The sequence below is a fragment of the Sinohyriopsis cumingii genome, chromosome 10, assembly GCF_028554795.1.
Source record: "Sinohyriopsis cumingii isolate HCF-2022 chromosome 10, ASM2855479v2, whole genome shotgun sequence".
Lineage (NCBI taxonomy): Eukaryota > Metazoa > Mollusca > Bivalvia > Unionida > Unionidae > Sinohyriopsis > Sinohyriopsis cumingii.
This window is the reverse complement of record NC_142970.1, coordinates 30,158,717-30,179,131: the sequence shown is the minus strand read 5'-3', so window position 1 is coordinate 30,179,131 and position 20,415 is coordinate 30,158,717. Positions and strand designations below refer to the sequence as shown.

General features: G+C 35.0%; 1 protein-coding gene across 1 annotated transcript in view; it reads right to left on the bottom strand.

Moving 5' to 3' along the window:
* The window catches only part of LOC149789826 (uncharacterized), a gene marked incomplete at its 5' end in the record, with an annotated part of 46,304 nt that extends 25,890 nt beyond the window's left edge, over positions 1-20,414 (bottom strand). Inside the window, 2 exons of the mRNA XM_089973132.1 lie at positions 4,251-8,771; positions 8,955-20,414. Coding sequence (XP_089829258.1) covers positions 4,251-8,771; positions 8,955-20,414 — 15,981 coding nt within the window. The remainder of the gene's footprint in view (positions 1-4,250; positions 8,772-8,954) is intronic.
* Between the last annotated feature and the right edge of the window lies 1 nt (position 20,415).

The window sequence follows — 20,415 nt, the reverse complement described above, 5'->3', positions numbered from 1 at the left end:
GTAGCCTATTATAATTGTATATCCTTACATATCCGAGCACAAATTTTAGTTAGCTAATCACGAAATGATATCCTGGCATATCAAAGCATACTACTTCTGGCACATCAGATCACAAAGTGTTATGATGACCTAGGTATCTGCATAATTATGCAGCTAATTATGACAGGATATATTGTAATATCAGAGCAAAAACAAGCTAATTATCATAATATCCAAGAATATCAGAGAACAAATGTTTGGCACCCACATTTGAAAGGATATCCTGGCATAGTAGAGAAGAAATGTCTTGCAGCAAATTATGACAAGATATCCTAGTATATCAGAGCACAAAGTGTGATGATGACCTAGATGCCTGCATATGCAGCCAATAGTGACAGGATATCCTAGTATATTAGAGTACAAATGTTAGGTAGCTAATTATGATAGAATATCCTGGCATATGCAAGCACAAACTTTAGGCATCAAAATTTAAAATGATATCCTGGCATATCAATTATCAGAAAATAAACTTAGGCAGCCAATTATGTCAGGAAATATATGCATATCAGAGCACAAATTAATATGACAACCAGGATGATCCCTGCTTATGCAGCTCATTATGACAGGACATCCTAGTCTATCAGCACAAACATTAGTCATCTAATTATGACAGGACATCCTAGTCTATCAGCACAAACATTAGGCATCTAATTATGACAGGACATCCTAGTCTATCAGCACAAACATTAGTCATCTAATTATGACAGGACATCCTAGTCTATCAGCACAAACATTAGGCATCTAATTATGACAGGATGTCCTGAAGCACAACCTTTAAGCACATGGTAATATTTACATACAAGTTTTTCTAGAACTGACCAAATAATCTAAATATCTGTCTTTTTAAAAATCTTAGCACAGAACTTTACAGTATTGATGCCATTGCTACCTCCAAAGTGATACTTATGGTTAACTAGTCAAAGGTATTACAATTAGAAAAATAAAAAATTATGTCATAAATTATGATCCATGGAGCAGTAACATCAAGTATCAGATAGTGATCCTGTTCTGTTGAGACAGTGAGGTTTGGGATTCTTATGAATTCAAGGTCTAATGTAAAAACAGGTACATTTATATGATCTTAAATTCAGAGACTAATTACATTCATTCATTAATACTGGCCAAAGAGCAATTCTTGCCATGTACTAGCTGTCATCAAAGAGCTAATATCTCACAAACAGATGATAATGTTTATTTATTGTGCATACCTTCAAAAGATTACTTTTTGCAGCACATTTAAAGGTACACATAATAAGAAAAAATTAGATCCATAACTCTACATATTTCAATTGTATATGGAGAAAAAAACTGTAAACATGTAAATATGACACAGATGCCACCACGAGTATCATGCAACTGATGGGCAAATTTTAATTTAATCATGAGGTTTAAACTATATTAATTTTTCTTGAAAAATTCTACAAGAAAAAAACAATTTTGACCTAAGTCTTCTTAATGTAAAGCCTCATAAAAATGCATTATAATATTATTTTCACATAACTTTTTGTGGAAATAAGGGCAGAGTTAGAAGTTATAAGTGAAAATAAGGGCAGTGTTACAAGTAAAACATGGGCATTAACAGTTAAAATCCAAGATGACCAAGGTATATAATGTAAAGTCCAATACCAAATTTGCTTGGAATTCATCAAGTCCTTCAAAAGTTCTTCAGTGAAGAAAAAAAAAAAATATGACAGAAAAGGCGTGACGTGATATGACAGTCAGATAAAATACTAACGGGCCATTCAACAGATGTGATGGAGATGCAAAAAATACAATAAATACGCATGGCATTCCCAATCTCACCCAGAATGACATTTTGCAAGATGGCTTTACCTGGATACATTTTATATGTAAATTAGCCTTGAACTGTAAAATTATTCCAAATACATGAACATTCCTGTACAGAATAAAGTAAACTGGCTACAGATTTTCTCAAGCTCTGACAAGTGATTGGCAGGATCTACATAGTGCAAAAAGCATAGCTTGGATGGAAATAGTGGATGAAAGCTGGAAGTGTTCCATGATTCTCATATTCTGTGAAGGTTCAGATGTGCTAAATTTAAGAAAAGGCCTTTGGTACCTATGTTAACTTCAAATATAGTTATGATGTAAAGTTTATAAGACAATCTTTGTGTTCCTTTCCCACTGACAGGCATACCATATATACTAACAAGCTGGGCCTAACTGCAAGCATAAACCATGATCTGCCATTGCATAATGTGCCAGCATATCAGGGTCTATGTTCTTTGTTATACTAATTAATCCTAACGAACTGCAAGGACCAGACCTGATATCACATTATGAAATGGCAGATCTGAGTCTATGCATTTTGCAGTTGGACTCGGCTTATGTGCTGGTTATGTTATTTCTGAGCAAAAATCTACCCAATCGTCATCATGTAATATGATATTTCCAATGGGTCAAATTATAATTTAAAATAAAGAAACATAAACCTAAATTAATGATGATATAAAACATCAGTGTAACTAAGTATGTGCTCACTCCACAAGTATTTTTATGACATTATTCAATATGAAAACAACACATGCATATTATGAATGAGCACAGACTGTGATTATCATATACACATACAACTGGCTGCATATTACCTGTATGAACATAAATACAACACTCCAAATGACAGCTATGATCAAATGTAACAGCATCACTGAGCAAGTTCTCAATGCAACTCATAATTCACATCATAAAACATTGTACAGTGATCTTTCTGGTACAGATGGATAAACAAATGATCTATAATTTAAAAAACCCAAACAGTTGCAGTACATCTGAATGTATACCAACTCAGGTGTCTACTTATGAACCACAAATCAAGCACTAACTGATAGCTTTTTAAGTTACATGATATGATATTTAATATCACAACCAAATCACTCAGTACAATCAACACTTACATCATTTTAATGAATTTTTTCATGCAAGGGAACTGCAATTTTTTATTCCATTCACAGGGCTGTTTATAAACTTGGCTTACATTTTCCATTACCAGTCACACAAGTTATGAAAGGTTGGTGGGTCAGATAGAAACCTTTGGTGGTTCAGATTCTGCTTGGCAAACCTGGTCTAATTAAAAGTGCAAGTCTGACAGCAACAGTGTCAGCGGTGAAATTTCATCTGCCTTTAGATTTAATTATAAAACCAAATAATTTTTTTTTTTTTTAATCTAGCTGAATAATGGTTATTATATTAACTGAGCTGCATTGGGCATTGCATGGTGATATCTTCATAGATGCTGCAATTATATTGTACCTAAATGCAACACAAAAACATGCAAATTGTGTCGTGCACACACTGATGTGAATGATTAAGCATGTAAAATATTGGGATTAAAGCATCAAAAACAAAACATATCCTGCTTTCAGGCCAAAAATGAATCTGATGCCCAAAAATCTGTGGTTAATTTCTGATAAACAGGAAATCCATTAATAAAACTGCAAACATTCCCTGAAGTATTGTTCTCACATAAATTGAGTTTAGTGGTCATACTAGTGTCTTATAATGAATAATGGTGTATTGGGGTTGATGATGCATCCTTTAGAGATAAAAACTAAAGTCAGGATCTGAACTGATTAATAAAGAAGTGTGTTGTAAAGTTCTGTCAACAGATCATTTTAAAGTTGTATATATCCTTCTAGCATTGAACTGATAAGAAAAAGTTCATCAAATATTGAAAATAACTGCAAAATCAAAATATACATGGAGGATTTTATTGTTTTTAATTTTCTGGGTAGAGAATTTTCACAAAATTATACCTGACATGAAATTTTCATTTTATTAATAGGTATTAAAGTAAACAGCATGACCCCACAAAACTGTATCCTCATTAAATCAACTGTTACTCCCAAAACCATAAAACTCTATCCTCATGAATAAGTCGGATTTTACAGCTTATCAAAGTAAAAGTTTTAGACAATGACCTGACTATGTACAAAGGACACACCATCATTGTACATGCAATAATATAAATACAATATAGATTCCTGATGATAAGATACAATGCAAATATGAAACTAGCAGCTAGGAAAACACCATTAAGCAATAAAGTGTTCTATTAAGCAATTAAGTATGCTGTTCTTGATACCATAGAATAGTAATAGTGCATTCTGCCCTTTGTTAGTTGTGGTACAAGAGAATAAAGAGATGCAAGCTCTGATAGCCTATAAACGGCTCAAACTCCACACACAGCTTACATTAGAAAGAGGAACTGTTGTTGTCATTGGTAAATTGCACAGCTCTAAAGGACTTAGTTCTGGTACAATTTCAAAGTGATGTAAACTTGGAGATTCCTGGACATCAGCATCCTCTCCTGCTTGCATTTTTCTTTGTTCATATTGGTTCTTGATAAATTCCACACCATCAGTTTGTGATGGCATGATTAACTCTTCTACAATGGAGCTACTAGCTTCCTGAGATTTAAGTTCTTTTTCCAGGCCCCTACTTCTTTCTGCTTGAAGAGTCTGTATTACATCATTCAAATATGATTCCTTCTCCTGAAGTTTGAAAATTACCTGGGATAGTTCTTTAATTTCATTATTATGGCTTGTCTCAACATCATCGAGCATTTTTTTCACATGCTGTAATTCACTCAATAGTCTTAGATTTTCTTGTTCTAGAGTCTCAATAGTTCTGTCCCTCTCTGCAATTAAGATTTCTTTCTCTCGATCTGATGCAGCGTGGTCAAGGCCTGCATCTCTCACCTTAGTCTCTAAATCAAGAACCTGCTCCTTCAAAGATGCTATTTCTAATTCATAGCGGCCACTTTTATCTTCAAAAGCTAAAATTTGCTCCTGGTACCAGGCATTTATGGATTCCTCTTGCGACAAGTGTTCTTTTACTTGAGTCAATTCTCCCTTCATATTTTCAAATTTATCAGTATCAGATTCATTTTTGCTTAGTTTTTCAGTCAACATTTCTATCTGTTTATCCTTATCTGCTTTGATTTCCAAAAGCTTTGAAAATTCTTGTTGCTGGGAAGACAACTCTTCACTGAGAAGACCAAGTTCTTCTGTTTTCAATCGGACTGCTTCACTCACTGACATGAAATCAGACCGCAGTTGTTCATTTTCCTCAGTGACATCACTAAGATGCCTATTTAATTTGAGCAATTTTATATCTTTTTTACTTAGATCATTTTTTATTGATTCCATATCTTCCATCATTTGGCTCCGTTCTGTGTTCAGCATTACATTTGTAGAGGACAGTTCCTGCAGATCTGAAACCAGTTTATCCTTTTCTTTCCATAGCTTTGACAGCTGTTCTTTTGTCTCACTAAATGCAGAAGAAGACTGCTGAAGTGTTTCTACTGACCTGGACATTTCCCTCTCTTTGTCTATTAACATTTCTTTGAGAGTAATCTGTTCCTGAGCTGCATGTTCAACCTCTATCCTAAGTTCTTCTGTCTCTTTCCTGGCCCCTTCAAATGAAGCTTCTAATTCTAATTTTTCCTTGCTCAACTGTTTATTGTTCGCACTTAGAAGGTCGTGTTCATCTTGAATTGACTTAAGAATGGCATCTTTCTGCTGAAGTGACTTCATGACTTTATCAATCTCATTATCTTTCAAAGAAATAACCTTCAAGTAATCCTCATTATTGGACTGTAGTGAAGAAATATGATCATGAAGTTCTTTGATTTCTGCTTGTAACCTTGATATGATGTTGCCAGATTTGCCCTCTTTTGATATCTGCTCTTCAAGTTCTCTAATTCTGTCTTGCAGATCATTACCCTCCTGTTTTGCTTTGTCAAGACTGATTCTGGTTTGTTCCAATTCTGAGTGAAAGAAATCTCTTTCTGACTGCAACTGTTCACTCAGTTTTCTGCATTGACTTAATGCCTCTTCAACATGGTGATGTTGGTATTCAAACTGCTGTATATTGGACCCTAATGTCTTTGACTTTATTTCATTTTCTGACAGTTCCTCATTCTCTTTGTGAATCTCAGATCTCACTCTGTGCAACTCAAAATTTAAACTGTCTGTAGTTTTTTGATACACTGAGAGTGCTTGGAGTTTTTGTTCCAGTTCACTGTTAACTCTATCAACTTCCATTCTGAGACTCTGAATGACTTTCTGGCTTTCTTGGCACTCCTTCTCTTTCTGCTCAAGTTCAGGTCTAAGATGTGCTAATTCTGATATATTGTCAGATTCTTGTCTGTTCGAAAGTAGCATTTCACTATTGTTTACAGTCCACCTGAGATCCTCCAAATCTTTTTCTAATGTTTCGATATGGTATCCCAATTGAGCATTACTATTTACTGCATCTACTAGAGCTTCTTCCTTATTCTGCAGTTCTCTTTCTAGTTCAGCTCTCAGTTCATCCATTTTTTTAATCTCAGTATCTTTCTGTTTGCAAAGCTGTTTCATATTAGTGACATCTGAATTAAGATTATTTTTCTCCTGAAGTAGATCTTCTTCACAAATATCAGCCTGGCCACCATAGCTTGAGTCAAGACTGATATCTGACTCTTCATAAACTTGGTGAGATGCCATGAGAGAAGTTATCTGTGCAGGTTCGACAAAATCCTCAGTGAAATGGTCTTCTTTCTTCTGATTTTTCTCAGGCTCTATTTCTGCATGTAGCTGCTCAATTGTCTCATTTGCTTTGTAAGCATTTTGTAAAAGGGTATGTACTTCAGCCTGCAGAGCCTCAATCTCCTTTTTACTTTCAATAGCTAAAGATTCATAAGCGGCATGAGCTTCATCCAGCTCCTTTTTCAACTGCGTTATTTTAGCATCTCTTCCTTTACAAATCTTCTGAAGCTTTTTGTTTTCATTTATAACTTTCTCCTGGTCTGCAAGATTCTGAACAGTTTGTTCTGATGACTGTGCATGCACTAAGGAAAGCGAAAAGTCTCGTTCTTCTAGTTGCATCTGTAATTCCTGCACATGTTTCTCAAGATGGTCAGCTTTATCTTTCCAAACCATAGCAAGACCACTAGCCTCCTCCAAACTTTGCTTCTGCTGATGTGATTCATGGTCAGAGCCATTTTTCATATGACTGATTTGCTGTTTCAAGGCTTCAATTTCCTCTTCTTTGGCAGCTATTAAGAGATTTGTAGACTGTAAAGTTCTTTCCATCTCCTCACATTTATCTACAAGATCTTGCATCACTGCCCTATTTTGGTCAGCACTTACTTCACTTAACTTAGATGCTTGTAAACTTTCCCTTAGAGTACGTAACTCCTCATATGTATTTATCATTTGATCTTTTTTTAGGTCTTCTTCTAATTTATTCTGAAGACTCTTAATTTTTGCATCATTCAATTTATTTATTTTCAGCTGCTTCTTCAATTCTGATTCCAGTTTTAATTGCTGCTGGGAGAAACTATCCTTTGTTGATTTCAATTCTGTTTTCTTTTCTTCAATTTCTGCAAACATCTGGGAAACATTCTGGCTTTGTTCATGAAAATTCTCCTCTAGTTTTTTATAAGATACAAAAGACTCATCCAATTGTGCTCTAAGTTCTTCACATGCACTTAGCTCCTGCACTAGTTTCTCTCTAATGTCTTTGAATCTTTCTTGAAGAATGACTACTTCTGCATCTTTGTCTGCAATGACTCGATTCTGTTCTTCAAACACTTCCTCCAGCTTCTTAACCTTTGCTTCTTTTCCTTTAAGAACTTTCTGCAGCTTGTTCAGATCACTAGATAATTGCTCTTTTTCATCTAAAACAGTGTTTAATTGTATATTAAGGATATCCAAATTCTTTTGCTTCTCATCCATCTGAGTCCTCAAACTTCTGATCTCATCTGACAGTCTTTCCTTCTCTTCATTAAGTAAATATTTTTCTTGTTCTACAGCCTCAATTTTACTATGGTTTTCATGAACATTCTTTTGTAAATCATTGATCAGCATTTCCTTTTGATCAATCAGTGACTGGTATGAGTCAATTTCACTCCTCAATAAATCATATCTTTCTCTCCATTCTTCACATTCAAGTTCAGCTGCCTTGATTTGAGCTCTTACCTGAGATTCTTCTTCGTAAAGGTAAGACATTTTAGATGTTAAATCTTTAATTCTTTCTTGAAGTATCAAGTTACTTGTTTCCTTTTCTGACAGTAATTTCTCTTGTTCATGAACTCTTTCTTCATATTTTTTAACTTTAGCATCTTTGCCTTTTAGAAGCATCTGTAACTTTTTCATCTCCAATGCCATTTGTGTGTTTTCACTAATAGATTCATCCAGCTTTGCAGATATTTCATCAAGAGATTCTTTGTAAGCATGACTTTCTTCAAAAGCTGTAGACCTGGTTGATTCTTTCTCCTGTTGAAGAGCTTCAAGATCAAGTCTTAGATCTGAAATTTCTTCTGAATATATCCCAACTTTTGTCATCAGGTCTGTCAGCCTCTCTTGAAGAATAAGTCTATCTGCTTCCTTGGCTGACAACAACTTCTCTTGCTCTGACACAACCTCTTCAAACCTTTTGGACTTTGCTTCTTTAGCTTTGATAAGCTTTTTCAGTTTCTTAGTTTCTTTCAAAAATTTGTCATTGGCAGAACTTAATACAGAACATTTTGATTTCACCATTTCCAACTCATGCAACTCATCAAACTCTCCTGGCATGTCTTGAGTTCTACTGTCTTCTGTAGCAGTAGAACCCGCATCCTCAAGTTTTGAAGATATGCTCTCAAAAGATTCTTCCAGTTTTGTGGATCTAATCTCAAAAGAATCTTCCTCTGTTCCTTTCCTAGGTTCTGTTATAGAAAGCTTTCCCTGCTGATGAAGAAGATAATTAAGCTTATCATATTCATTGTTTGCACTTTTCAATTCATCTTCAAAATAACTTTTCTCTTTTGAAAGAATTTCACTCGTATGCTTTTGCTCTTTTAACTCTTCATTTAAAAGACATATTTCATAATCTTTTACATTTATATCGATTTCTAACTTATTTATACATACCTCTGCCGAAAGGCATCTTTTTTTCCATTCTTCAGCTGCTGATTTTGCTTCTTCCAGTAAGAGCCTCATCTCCGTTGCAGATTCTTCATGCTCTTCCACTCTGCTACAAAGGTCATGGCATCTGGTCTGAAGGATGACAATATCTGTTTCTTTTTCAGCAACAAGTTTTTCCATTTCTAACACCATTTCCTCGCACTTTCGCACCTTAGTTTCTTGTCCCTTCTTGACCTTTTGAAGTTTGATAATTTCAGTAGACAAGCGACCTTGTTCTTTGTTACCACCATCCTCTGATGATGAGTATCCTTTCAGCATGCTTTTTAATTCCTCTATCTCTTGTTCCTTGCCTTCAATAATTAGCTCTTTCTCTGCTAGTCTACTATCAAACTCTGAAGTTATCTTCAAAAGTTTAGCATCTTTGCCTTTCAAGACCTTTTGTAATTTCTTAATTTCCTGTTGTTGCTTTGAATATTCATTCACTAGTTTATCATGTTCATCAATGGATGCATTTAAATTAGTACCTGTTGAATAACTTTCACCAGGAAGTGGTCCAATTTCTGACAGAGACATCTGTTGCTCTGCAGTGAGAGAGTTTTCATTTCTTTCTCTGATTTCCATTTGTAACTGCAGACTCTTCATTTCCTCTTCCTTGTTGTAGTATGCCATTTGCCAATATTCCATTTCCTTCTCAAGCTGTCCATGTATTGATAGCAAATCTTCATCTGGATGTAAATATTTATTTTCTCTTAGAGTGCGCAACTCGGCTTCTTTATCTTCAACAATCTTGTAAAGGTTCTCTATCTGTTTGTCCTTTTCAAGACACTGATATTCTAGGTCTTTGTTAGACACCTCAAGATTTTCAAACTCTGATTTTAAAAATTCTTGAGCAATTTCACAATGCTCCAATTTGTTACAAAGAATTCCAACCTTTTCCTGTAATTCCTTGCACTGACTTTTGAAACTGTCTTTTTCTTGTTCAAGTCTCTTGCTCTTTGCATCTTTGCCTTTGCTAACCTTTGTCAGTTTCCTAATGTCATCCTTGAGCTTTTTAATGACTATCTCCTTTTCTGAGATTTCTTCCCTATGAAGGTCTGCTTCTATAAATTCATCTTTGCTCACTGATAAAGTATCATCTTTGTTTATTGAAAGAGACATTGTTTCATCAGATCTGAAAGGGTTAAATGGGGGAGAGACCTCTTGCAGTACAGGAGTTGACATTCTAACCATGTGCTCTTCCTCTGGATGAACTGTATCATGTGAATAAAAAGAGTACTGTATACTTGGTTGGCTAGTATCACCAGTTTGATTCATTTGTATTTGAATGCTCAATGATTCAGCCTCTTTTTCCTGACACAAGTCCTTCCATCTCTTGACCTCTTCTTTAAGTTGCAAGATAATGGTGTCTGAGTTGGACGATTCATCTGGAAACCTTTGATTCTGAAGACTTTCAATCTGCTGATTCAAATACTTTACTTGACCTTCTTTCTCCTCAAAAACAGTTTGCATGGCCGTTATTTGTATATTTAATTCAACTATATCTTCACTTAATTTTGTTTTCTCTTTCTGTAACACTGAGAGTTGCAAATATAAGTCCTTTGTCTCTTTTTTCAACGCATTTATTTCTGTTTCCATTTGATGATTCTCTTCTTCAATGCTAATAAAAGAATTCAAGCTACTTTGCAATTCTTCTTTAAGATTATCCAAACTGTGTTGCAATGATTCCTTTTCTGCTTTAAGGACTTCTATTTCCTTCTCATTTTCTTGCTCAGCATCCTTTGAATTGGCAGCACTGGCAAGTAAATTTTGAAAACTTGTTTCCTTTTCTTCCAAGCATTGTTTAGTAAATTCTAGATCTTTATTCGTTTCAACATTGTGAGACTTTAACTGCTCTACAGTTTCATTACTTTGCTGAAGTTCATTATTCTGGTTTTCAATTATCTTCTGCAGTTGACTCACCTGCTCATTATAAGTTGACTGCAGAACCTGATGTTTGCTCTTCTCAGCTTTTAATGCAGCCTCTAATCTGTGGTTTGTTTCTGTGAGACTGTCTATTATTTGTTGTACTCCTTCAGATTGAGTCAAAGCAGCTAAATGCATTTTTTCCAACTCAATTTGTCTCCATTCTAACTTAGAATTCATGTCTTTCAAATATTTCTCCAGCTCTTCTTTTAAATGCAACTCTGTCTGCAGATCTTCAATTGAGGTTCTGGTGGCAAGAATCTCTTGTTTGTGATTATTCCTTTCTTCTTCTATCTTGCTGGACAGCAATGTTAGTTCAGCTTTCATTGAAATGAGGTGTTGGTCTTTTTCATCTAGTTCTGAAGACAGCACATATATCTGAGTACACTGGGAAGCTATTTTTGAGGCAATCTTTTCTGATGAACCCTGTTCCTCACTAAGTTGTCCCAGTAATGAGTCCTTCTCACTTGTGACCATGTTAAGCTGCTGCTCAGTGGTTTGCAACATGCTTTCCAAAGTTTCTTTAGTTTTTTCCATATTTTCATAGGCTGTCCTTAATTTCATTAAGTTCTTTGTCACCAAGTCCAATTCACTTTCCAAATTATGTTTCACAGATATCTCATTGTTAAGATCCTTTTGAAAACATGCTACTGTTTCTGATACCAAAGTAAGTTCTTTGCTCATATTCTGTTTTTCTTGTAACATCTCTTCAAGTTTTTTGGAAAGGTCTTGAATATCATGTTGCAATTCACTTTTCTCTGATGAAAGTTCCTCAACCTGTTTTTCACTCTCCTGAAGAAATTTCTCTAATGTCTCATTGCTCTGTACAAAGTTACCTATACCTTCTGTCAAATGAGAAACCCTCTCTTCAAGTTCTGACTTCAAGTTCTCGATATCATTAAGTCTTGCCTGAAGCTCACCCTTCACTGATGCACAGGAAACATGTTCTTTTGCCAATGCTGAGTACTTTTGAGTTAAATCTTCAAATTTCCCTATGGTTTCAACATTTCTGCCTTCCAGCTCTTGTCTTTCATTTCTTTCAATTTCAAGCTGATTTTGGACAGTTCTTAATTCCTCCTGTAAAAATGTGTTCTCTGTTTTAGCCTCATGCAAAATGTTTTCAGAAGAATTTACTTGTTTTGTCAAATTCTCATAAACCAATTCTTTTTCTTCAAGAAGGGCAATCAATTTATTAATTTCACTTTGCATGCTTTCAGACTTAAGAGTAAATATTTCATCAGAATCACACTTCTCTTTCATAGTTCTCTTGTAGTGAGCCTCAGCAGCATGCAAACATTGTGAAACAGAAATCAACTCACTTTCCTTTTCTCTCAATCTTTCCTCAAACAAATTGAGCCTGGATAAAAGAGCTTCAGATTCTTGATTCAATTTTGAATTTTGTTCAACAGTCTCTGCCAAAGATTTCAATTTTTCCTCTGATGTTTTTGATACAGTATCAAGTGTTTTTTGTTTTTCTTTAAGTTCTAAACTCAAAGCATTGAATTCTTTCTCCAATTTCTGGTGCTTAAGTTTTAAGGATGAGAGTGCTGACTGATATGACAGGGTTTGGCTTGTTGCTTCTCGTAGGGAGTCCAAAACTGCTGCCATCTGTTCTTCTTTGCTCTCCATCTGTTTTGATAACTTGTCCTGATGCAAGCTCATCTTACTTCTCAAATCTTTCAGCAGTGCTCCTTTTTCAGCAATTGCTATGTTCATTGATGTTAGCCTTTCTAAGACATTTAACTGTGGCAATTTCTCTTGAATGAAGGTATCTATTGATGCTGAAATTTCATATACAGCTCTCTGGAAAGAGTCCACCTCCTCCTGTAAATGAAATTTATCTGCAAGCAACGTCTGAATCTCTATCTGAAGGGTTTTATTTTGTCTAAATGTATCCTCATATAAAACTGATGTCTCATGTAATTTTGATACAGTGGAGTTGTACATATCCTCCAAAGATTTTTTTGACTGTGTAATATCTACCATCTGTCTATTATAATCTTGCCTAAGTTCTTCTATCTTCTCTGCATCTTGTTCATAATCTTCAATTTTCTCATTCAACTTGGTGTTTCTTTCCTGAAGCTCTGTTATTCTAGAGTTCATCAGCAACTCTGTATTTTGAAGTTTTGACATTAATGTACTATTCTCCTCTAGTAATAAATCCACATCTGCCAATACTTTATTTAGTGACTTTTCCAGCTGGATATTTTCTTTACAGTGGTTTTCCTTTTCCTCATCTAAAAGCACAATATCCTGCATTAGATTTTTTACTCTACTCTCAACAGTACTAAGCTTAAATTCCACTTCCTTCTTCTGCAAAAACAGTAGAGATGTATGTGCGTCTGCTGAAACAAATTTATTTAGAGATTCAGAAGTTTCTCCTAACAGAATCTGTATTTGTACCTCCTTGTCAGATACTTGTTTTCCTAGTTCCCTATTAACTTCCTTTGTAAGAGATATAATTTCAACTAGTTCTTCAATTTTTTCATCCTTCCTTGCACTGGCTTCTCTTAATTCTGATTTTTCAGCTTCTAGCCTTGCAATTACAGCTTTGTTGTTAGCTGAAAAATGCTCACTGTTCGCCAGCTCTTGTTCAAGTTTACTAACCTGCTGAGTTAATGACTTGTTATCTTTCTCAAGATGAGTAATTTTTTCTTGAGCGCTATTTAATTCTGCTTTCAAGCTTTTTACTTCAGAAGAAAGGGATTCAAGTGAAGATGTTGACTTATTCAAATCATTTAAATTCCTTTCCAGTATCTCTTTTTTCTCTGCTAAATCTAACTCTGTCCTTTTCAATTCATCTACAAGACTATCTTTCAACTGTTCAAAATATTCAACCTTTATGCCTCTTTCCTTCGAATTCCTTTCTTCAGATGACAGTTTTAACAACAACTCCTGTTTCTCCAAGGTCAATACTTCTATCTCTTTAACTCTGCTTCCCATGTCTTTCTCCATTTTGCGACACTTCTCTTCCAAATTATCTACCTGACTCTCAAAAGTGTAAACTTGTTTTTGAAGGTAATCAGAAATAGCTTCAGTCTCTTTTTGCTTTTCTTCCAAGTATTTAATCCTTTCTTCCAGTTCTATTCGAGCAGCTTCAGTATTCTCTAAGTTGGATCCAGTTGTGTTCAGTTCAGATTCCAACTCTTCTCTCTGAGAATTTCCTATCTCAATTTGTGTCACAAGATCAGTGATACTGTTTGATAACGTCTCTATCTTCCAATCTCTTTCCTCTTTCACCTTTTCCATATTGGCCTCAACCTCCTGGATCTGGTTCATTAGATTACTTATTTGATCTTCCTTTTCTGTTAGTTGCTCCTGAATCTCAGCAACATGATGTTCTGCATCTTCTTTCTCTTTCACAGCATTTGAAAGTTTTTCCATCACTTTATGCATTTCTTCACCAAGGTCTTCACATTTTCTACTCAAAGAAGAAACCTTCTCACTCATATCTTTTATTTCTGTCCACTGTGTGGATATTTTACTTTGAAGCTCATTGATAAATTCCTCTTTCTCTTCAACCCTCTTTCCTGTACATGACAGCTGCTTTTCAAAATCCTCAAGTTTTTTATTCTGTTCACTTATGTTTTGAATAAATTCTTCATTCTTCTTGGATACATTGGCAAGTTTGTTTGCAGAATCTAATAATTCACCCTGTTTTTCTTCAAGCTTGTTTTGCAGGTCAGTAAGCTGTATATTCAGATTAGTGTTTTCATCTAATGCTGAGGTGAGAATTCTTCTTGTTTCTCCATGTTTGAAAGTCAACTCTTCAATTTCACTATTAAACTGTCTGGCAATTTCTTTCTTCTCATTTTCCAGAACGGTAACTTTTTCAGTCAAATCACAGATTTCATCCTCTTTTTCATCTATTCTCTGGTTCATATTTTTTATTCCTAAAGATAATTCTTCCTTGTCCTGTAATGCTGAGTGGAGCAGTGCTTGTAAACTTGTGTTGTCCTCTACAATGGCTTTAAGCTTTGCAGTAAGATCCCTCTTTTCCTCAAAAGTTTCACTCTGTAGCCTCTCTGCCACTTCCTTCTGTTCATAAACTGCTTTTTCCAGTGAAGTTACCTTTGAAATATATGACATAACTTCAGACTTCAGGGTCTTTATTTCATTATTCTTCAAAGATATGGAAGACTGCAGCTCTTCAATGATTACTTCTTTGTCCTTTTTATCAACCAATATCGCTTCTTTTTCTTTACAAACGTGATCAAGATTTTCTTCAAATTTCTTTAAGTCAATCTGAAGACCAATAATGATGCCTTGAAGACTCTCCTTGTAGTTCTCAGCATTTGAAACACAAGACTGGAGAAAAGTGATAGTTTTTATCTTATGCTGCATAGTATTCTCCATTACAGACTTCTGTTTTAATGAAAATTCATGATCTCGGTGTAAGTTTTCCAAGCAAGCATTTTTCTTTCTTAAATCATCTTTCAGTAATAGAAGATCTGCCTGTAACTGTTCACATTCAAGGAATTTTGTGGAAAACTGATTCTCCACTTGTTGTGCCTTTTCTTCTGCCTTGGCCATCTGCTCCCCCAATGAAACCAGTGATGACCTTAAAAGCTCTAAGGACATTTCCAAATGTGCTACCATTTCCTCTTTTTCCACCAATTGTCTCTGCAACTCTTGTATATTTTGTTTCATACTAGTGATTTGACTTTCTTTTGCCAAAAGTTCATTTTCGCTTTCCTGCAATAATTTATCTCTACTTTCCAGCTTTGAACTCATCATTTCCTTCTCAATATTAATTGAGGACACTGTGTCTTCTAGGATTTTAGTTTGCTGATTCTTCTCTTCCAAGTTATGGAACAACTGATCAATTATTTTCATCTTTTCCTCTTGATCTCCTTTTAAAATTGAAATCTGATCATTCAAATTACAAATGTCTGCTTCTTTATCTTGAATTAACTCTTTTGTTTTTTTAAGATCTTCCTTTAGTAGTTGTCTCTCTTGTATTAGTGTTTCCATCTGATGAAGCAAATCTGCTTCTCTTCTTTCTTGGCTAGTTATGTCCTTCATCAAGCTCTCATTTGCCTCCCTGACTTCTGTTAACTGCAATCTCAACTCCTGTATATTAATTGAGGATGTCTGTAGCTGTCCCTCTATTATTTTGATGGTGTCTCTATTGCCTTCATTTTCCTTTTGCATAATAAGATAAGCATGATTCAGGTCTGCAATTTGTCTATTTGCTGCTTCCAATTTTTTCTGAACCAAACTCTTTTTACTTTTAATATTATGAAGCTCTTCTTCTGTGGAATACTTCAGCTCTGATATCTCTCTTTCTGAAGCTTTGATGATACCTATCTGTAATAACAGACTCTCAAGCTCCTCCCTTTTTCTATCAGACTCTGAGGTGAGACCATCTATCATAGACTGTTGTTTACCAACACAGTCTTTTAAATTATTATTTTCGTCTTTCAAATATGCCTGGTCTAACAAAATCTGTTCTTTTTCCTGTCTGAGAACTGTAGTCAACTCATTCAAACTGTCTACTTCTTTCTTTAATTCATCATTATCAATCTGTAACTGCACTGTCAAATTTTGTAATAAGGGAACAGATGTTTTAAGTGAATGAATTTCTTCAACCTGTTCATCACAGAGGTTCTTGTGATTCTGTAGTTCCTGGTCTAAATGGTAGCATTGTTCATTTTGTTTTTCCATCTCCTTAGCTTTTGTGTCCTGTGATGCTTTAAGTTCATTAATAATTTGGTTTAATTCCTGAATCTCATTTGCTTTGGACTCCAATAAAATCACTTTTTCTGAATTACTTTGTCTAAACTTTTCAAGATCATCAATCTTCAATTCCAATTGCTCATTTCTACTGGCCAATTCCTGATGAAATTCTAGCATTTCAGCCTCTTTGGCATTCAAAGAATGTTTTAATTCTTCTATAGTACTTTCCAAGCTTCTATTGTCATCCATCATTCTTAATATCTTCCCCTGTAGTTCTTCAATCAAAGATTCATACTGAAACAATTTTTCCTTCAATAAGGTCATATTTTCGTTTTGCTCTAAATTTTTCTTTAAAGTTTCTGAAAACCTTCTATGTAGTTCTTCAAGACTTTGCGCAGAGGCCTGTAGATTGTGTGTCATATTTTTAATACTGTCTTCTTTCTCATCCAAAAGTTGCTTTAGATTTTCTAATTCATTCTGTAATGAGGATTTGCAAGCTTCAATCTTTTTCACTTCCTCACTGAATGACTGGATAGTCTCCTTGGCTTCCTCTAAAGCATTTTGCTCTTGAGATAGTTTCTTTTGGGCTGCATTATATTTTATATTAATTAGTCTAATTTCACTACCAATGGACAAGCTCTCTGTTATCTTTTCCTCCATGCAAGTGGATAACATTTCAATCTGAGCAACCTTGTCTGCTAGCATTTCATATAAATTTTCCTTTTTGAGATGAAGGTCATGTAACTGACATTTCTGATCCTGTATTAGATTCTCTTGTGTCTGCTTCACAATGAACAGCTCTCTAATTTCAGCTGCCAAATTTTCTTTCTCACTGGAAAGTTTCTCATTTGATCTTGCCAAATGTTCCCATTCATTCCTCATTTTACCTAGTTCTTCTTCTTTACTTTCCTTTATATGTTCTATTTCAAGAACAGAGGATTTAAGTTTCCTAATTTCAGCATCCCTGTCATCACATGTTGTGATTAAATCTTTTTGAAACTGCTCCATCTGTAACAGCTGTTCATTCAACTGTCTCACCTCACATGATGTAGAATCTACCAACTTTAACAGAGTCTCGTTTTCTGTCTGCAATTCCATTATGAACACTGATTTGGACTGAAGTACATTCTCATTTTCATCAGCACTAATTTCCATCTGGCTGCATTTTGCTTCCAAATCTTGCAACTTTGTCTTAAGACTGTTGCTGTTTTCAATATTTTCTCTCAAATCATCTTCAAGTTCTTGTATTTTCTTGTCCTTTTTTTCTATACTCTCTTCTCTGTCCCTCAGCAATTTAGAATGAGTTACCTGTTCTAGCTCAAGTGAGGACTGAGAGTCATCTATCAAAGAATTCAACTGCACCACAACATCCTCTTTAACTTTCAGGGATACTATAGCATCATCTAACTGTACCTGCACTGAAGAAAGCTTAGACGTTACATCATCAATCTGGCTTTGCAAATTGGCTTTTGTTTCATCAAGTTGTTGCAATGCACTAACTTTTGCCACAACCTCTTCTTTTAAATGCTGGATATTCTTATCAAGATCATGTCTCAACTGTTCAGCAATAAACTCCTTTTCAATGATAATAGCCTTTGATGAATGCAGTTCTGTTTGCAAATTTGACAATTCATTAGTTAGATCTTGTTTCCTCTCAGTCAACTGTTTGATAACATTACATGACTCCTTAAGCTCTGCATTCATGGAAGTAACCTTCTGCTCATATGCATTAATGTTATTTTCTATTTCTTGCTCCAAATAACTTATCTTCTGCTCTTGCTCACTGATGACTTTGTCTTTCTTCCCCTCTGCTCTTTTCAAACATTCAATATTCATTTCCAACTGACTCAGCAGATCGTCTTTATTGTCCACTGCTCCAATCAGCCCAACATAGCTTTTCTGTATGTCTTCAACTTCCTTTGTCAATTGGCTCACATTTTCTTGAAAACTTTCCAGCGTCTTCTCTTTACATAAGATTTCATGAGTCAATTCCTCAATCTCAAAATCCTTTGCTTCCATTTCTTTTTCACTCTGATTAAGTCTCTCATTAAGGGTCTCTTTAAGGTTCAGTAAATCTCTTGTTTTTCCAGTCAATTCACTTATAATTTCATCTCTGCAAATAATTTGTTCTTCAACTGACTTGGTAAGCTGTTCTAGTGTTTTGTCTTTATCCTTAACTACCCTAGCTCCTTCTTCTTGTGTCATTTCTATCGTATGAACCAACCTCTCAGTTTCCCGAGTTTTCTCATTCATGGCATATTCCAGAGATGATACCTTCTTTTCTGCCTCTTCCACTGCACTGACAAGTTCAACTTCCAGTTTGTTTCTAGCTGCCTCCAATTCTGCATTCTTTTCCTCTAAATTTTCAATCTTTTGCAACAGCTGTGTGCATTTTTCTTGCAAAGAAGAGTCAGTAATATTCATCATATTTACAGTTTCTCTCAAATGCAAAATTTCCAAATCTTTTGACTCTATCTGATTAACCTGAAGCCCAAATTGTTCCTTGAGTTCTTCCATATCTGCATTTAGGGCTGTCAAAGCATCTTCCATTTCTTTGATTTTATTATCAGACTCTTTCTTTTCTAGCATAAGAGCATCTCTGAGGGTCTCTAATTCATTTTCTTTCATTTCCTTTTCCATCTTTACTTCAGCTATAAGATTTTGCAGGGATGCGACTTCTACTTGTTTTTCTTTGATAAGCCTCTCGTTGTCAGTTGTCACATCAATGTTCCTATTCCATGCTTCTTCTAACTTGTCACTGATCTCTTGAATAAGGGAATCTTTATCTTTTAAAGTGGAAACATGTTCTGCCAACTGATTTTGTAAGGTATTTAATTTAGATGACATATCACTGTTGGCTTTGGAAATCTCTACAATAGTCTCTTCCAAATGATGGGCAGTCTGGGCCTTCTCTGTAAGTTTTATCCCAAGAGCATCCTTGGTCTGCTGAAACTCCTCTTTTAACTTTGCATTTGCAAGCTCTAAGTCATCTAATGTGCTAGTCAAGTCTTTGTTACTATTGCAAAGTTCCTCCACTCTGTGTTCAAGTTGAAATATAACTTCTTCCTTCATCTCTACCTTCTGCAATAAAGTGTGCTGTGCAACTATTAATTCTTCCTTCTCTTCACTTATAGCAGACAGGGATTCTGTAATCTTGTCTAAGCTTTCATTTGCCTTCTTAAGCTGATGTGTCAATTTGTCTCTTTCCTGCTGCAGGTCAAGAATGAATTTCTCACTCTGAGAAAGCCTGTCAGCAAGCATCTGTTCTTGATTCTTGTAATTTTGTACATCCAGTTCCAAATGTTGTATAATTTTAGTATTCTTGTGAGATTCCTCTTGCTTAATCTTGATTTCATTTTCAAGCTGTGATATTATTTGTTCTTTTTGTGTAATAACATTTTCAGAGTGGTTAGTTTCCTCTTTAAGTTTAAACAGTTCTATCTGCAGGTCAGTTACTAACTCTTCTCTTGTACATAAAGTTTCTGACATTTCAGTTTCCAACCTTTTAGATTTTGTGGCAAGATCATTTATTTGAGCCATCAAATCAGAACATTCTTCCTCCAGTGCTTTGTTTGCCTCATGTAACCTGTTTAGAGCTACATCTTTCTCACCTATTTCTTCTATCAAAGCATTTTTTTCTGATTGAGCATCTGCAAGTTTTGAGGTAATTTCTTCAAGATGTGAGCAAATAGTCACATTTTCTTCTTGGAGCAATTTATGTTTATTCTCGTTTTCTTCCAACCTGGCTTCCAAGCTTGCTATTTCTTCATTTCTTCTGGCTGCAGCAGTTTGATCCTCCTTTTTTCTTATTTCAATAAGATCATTT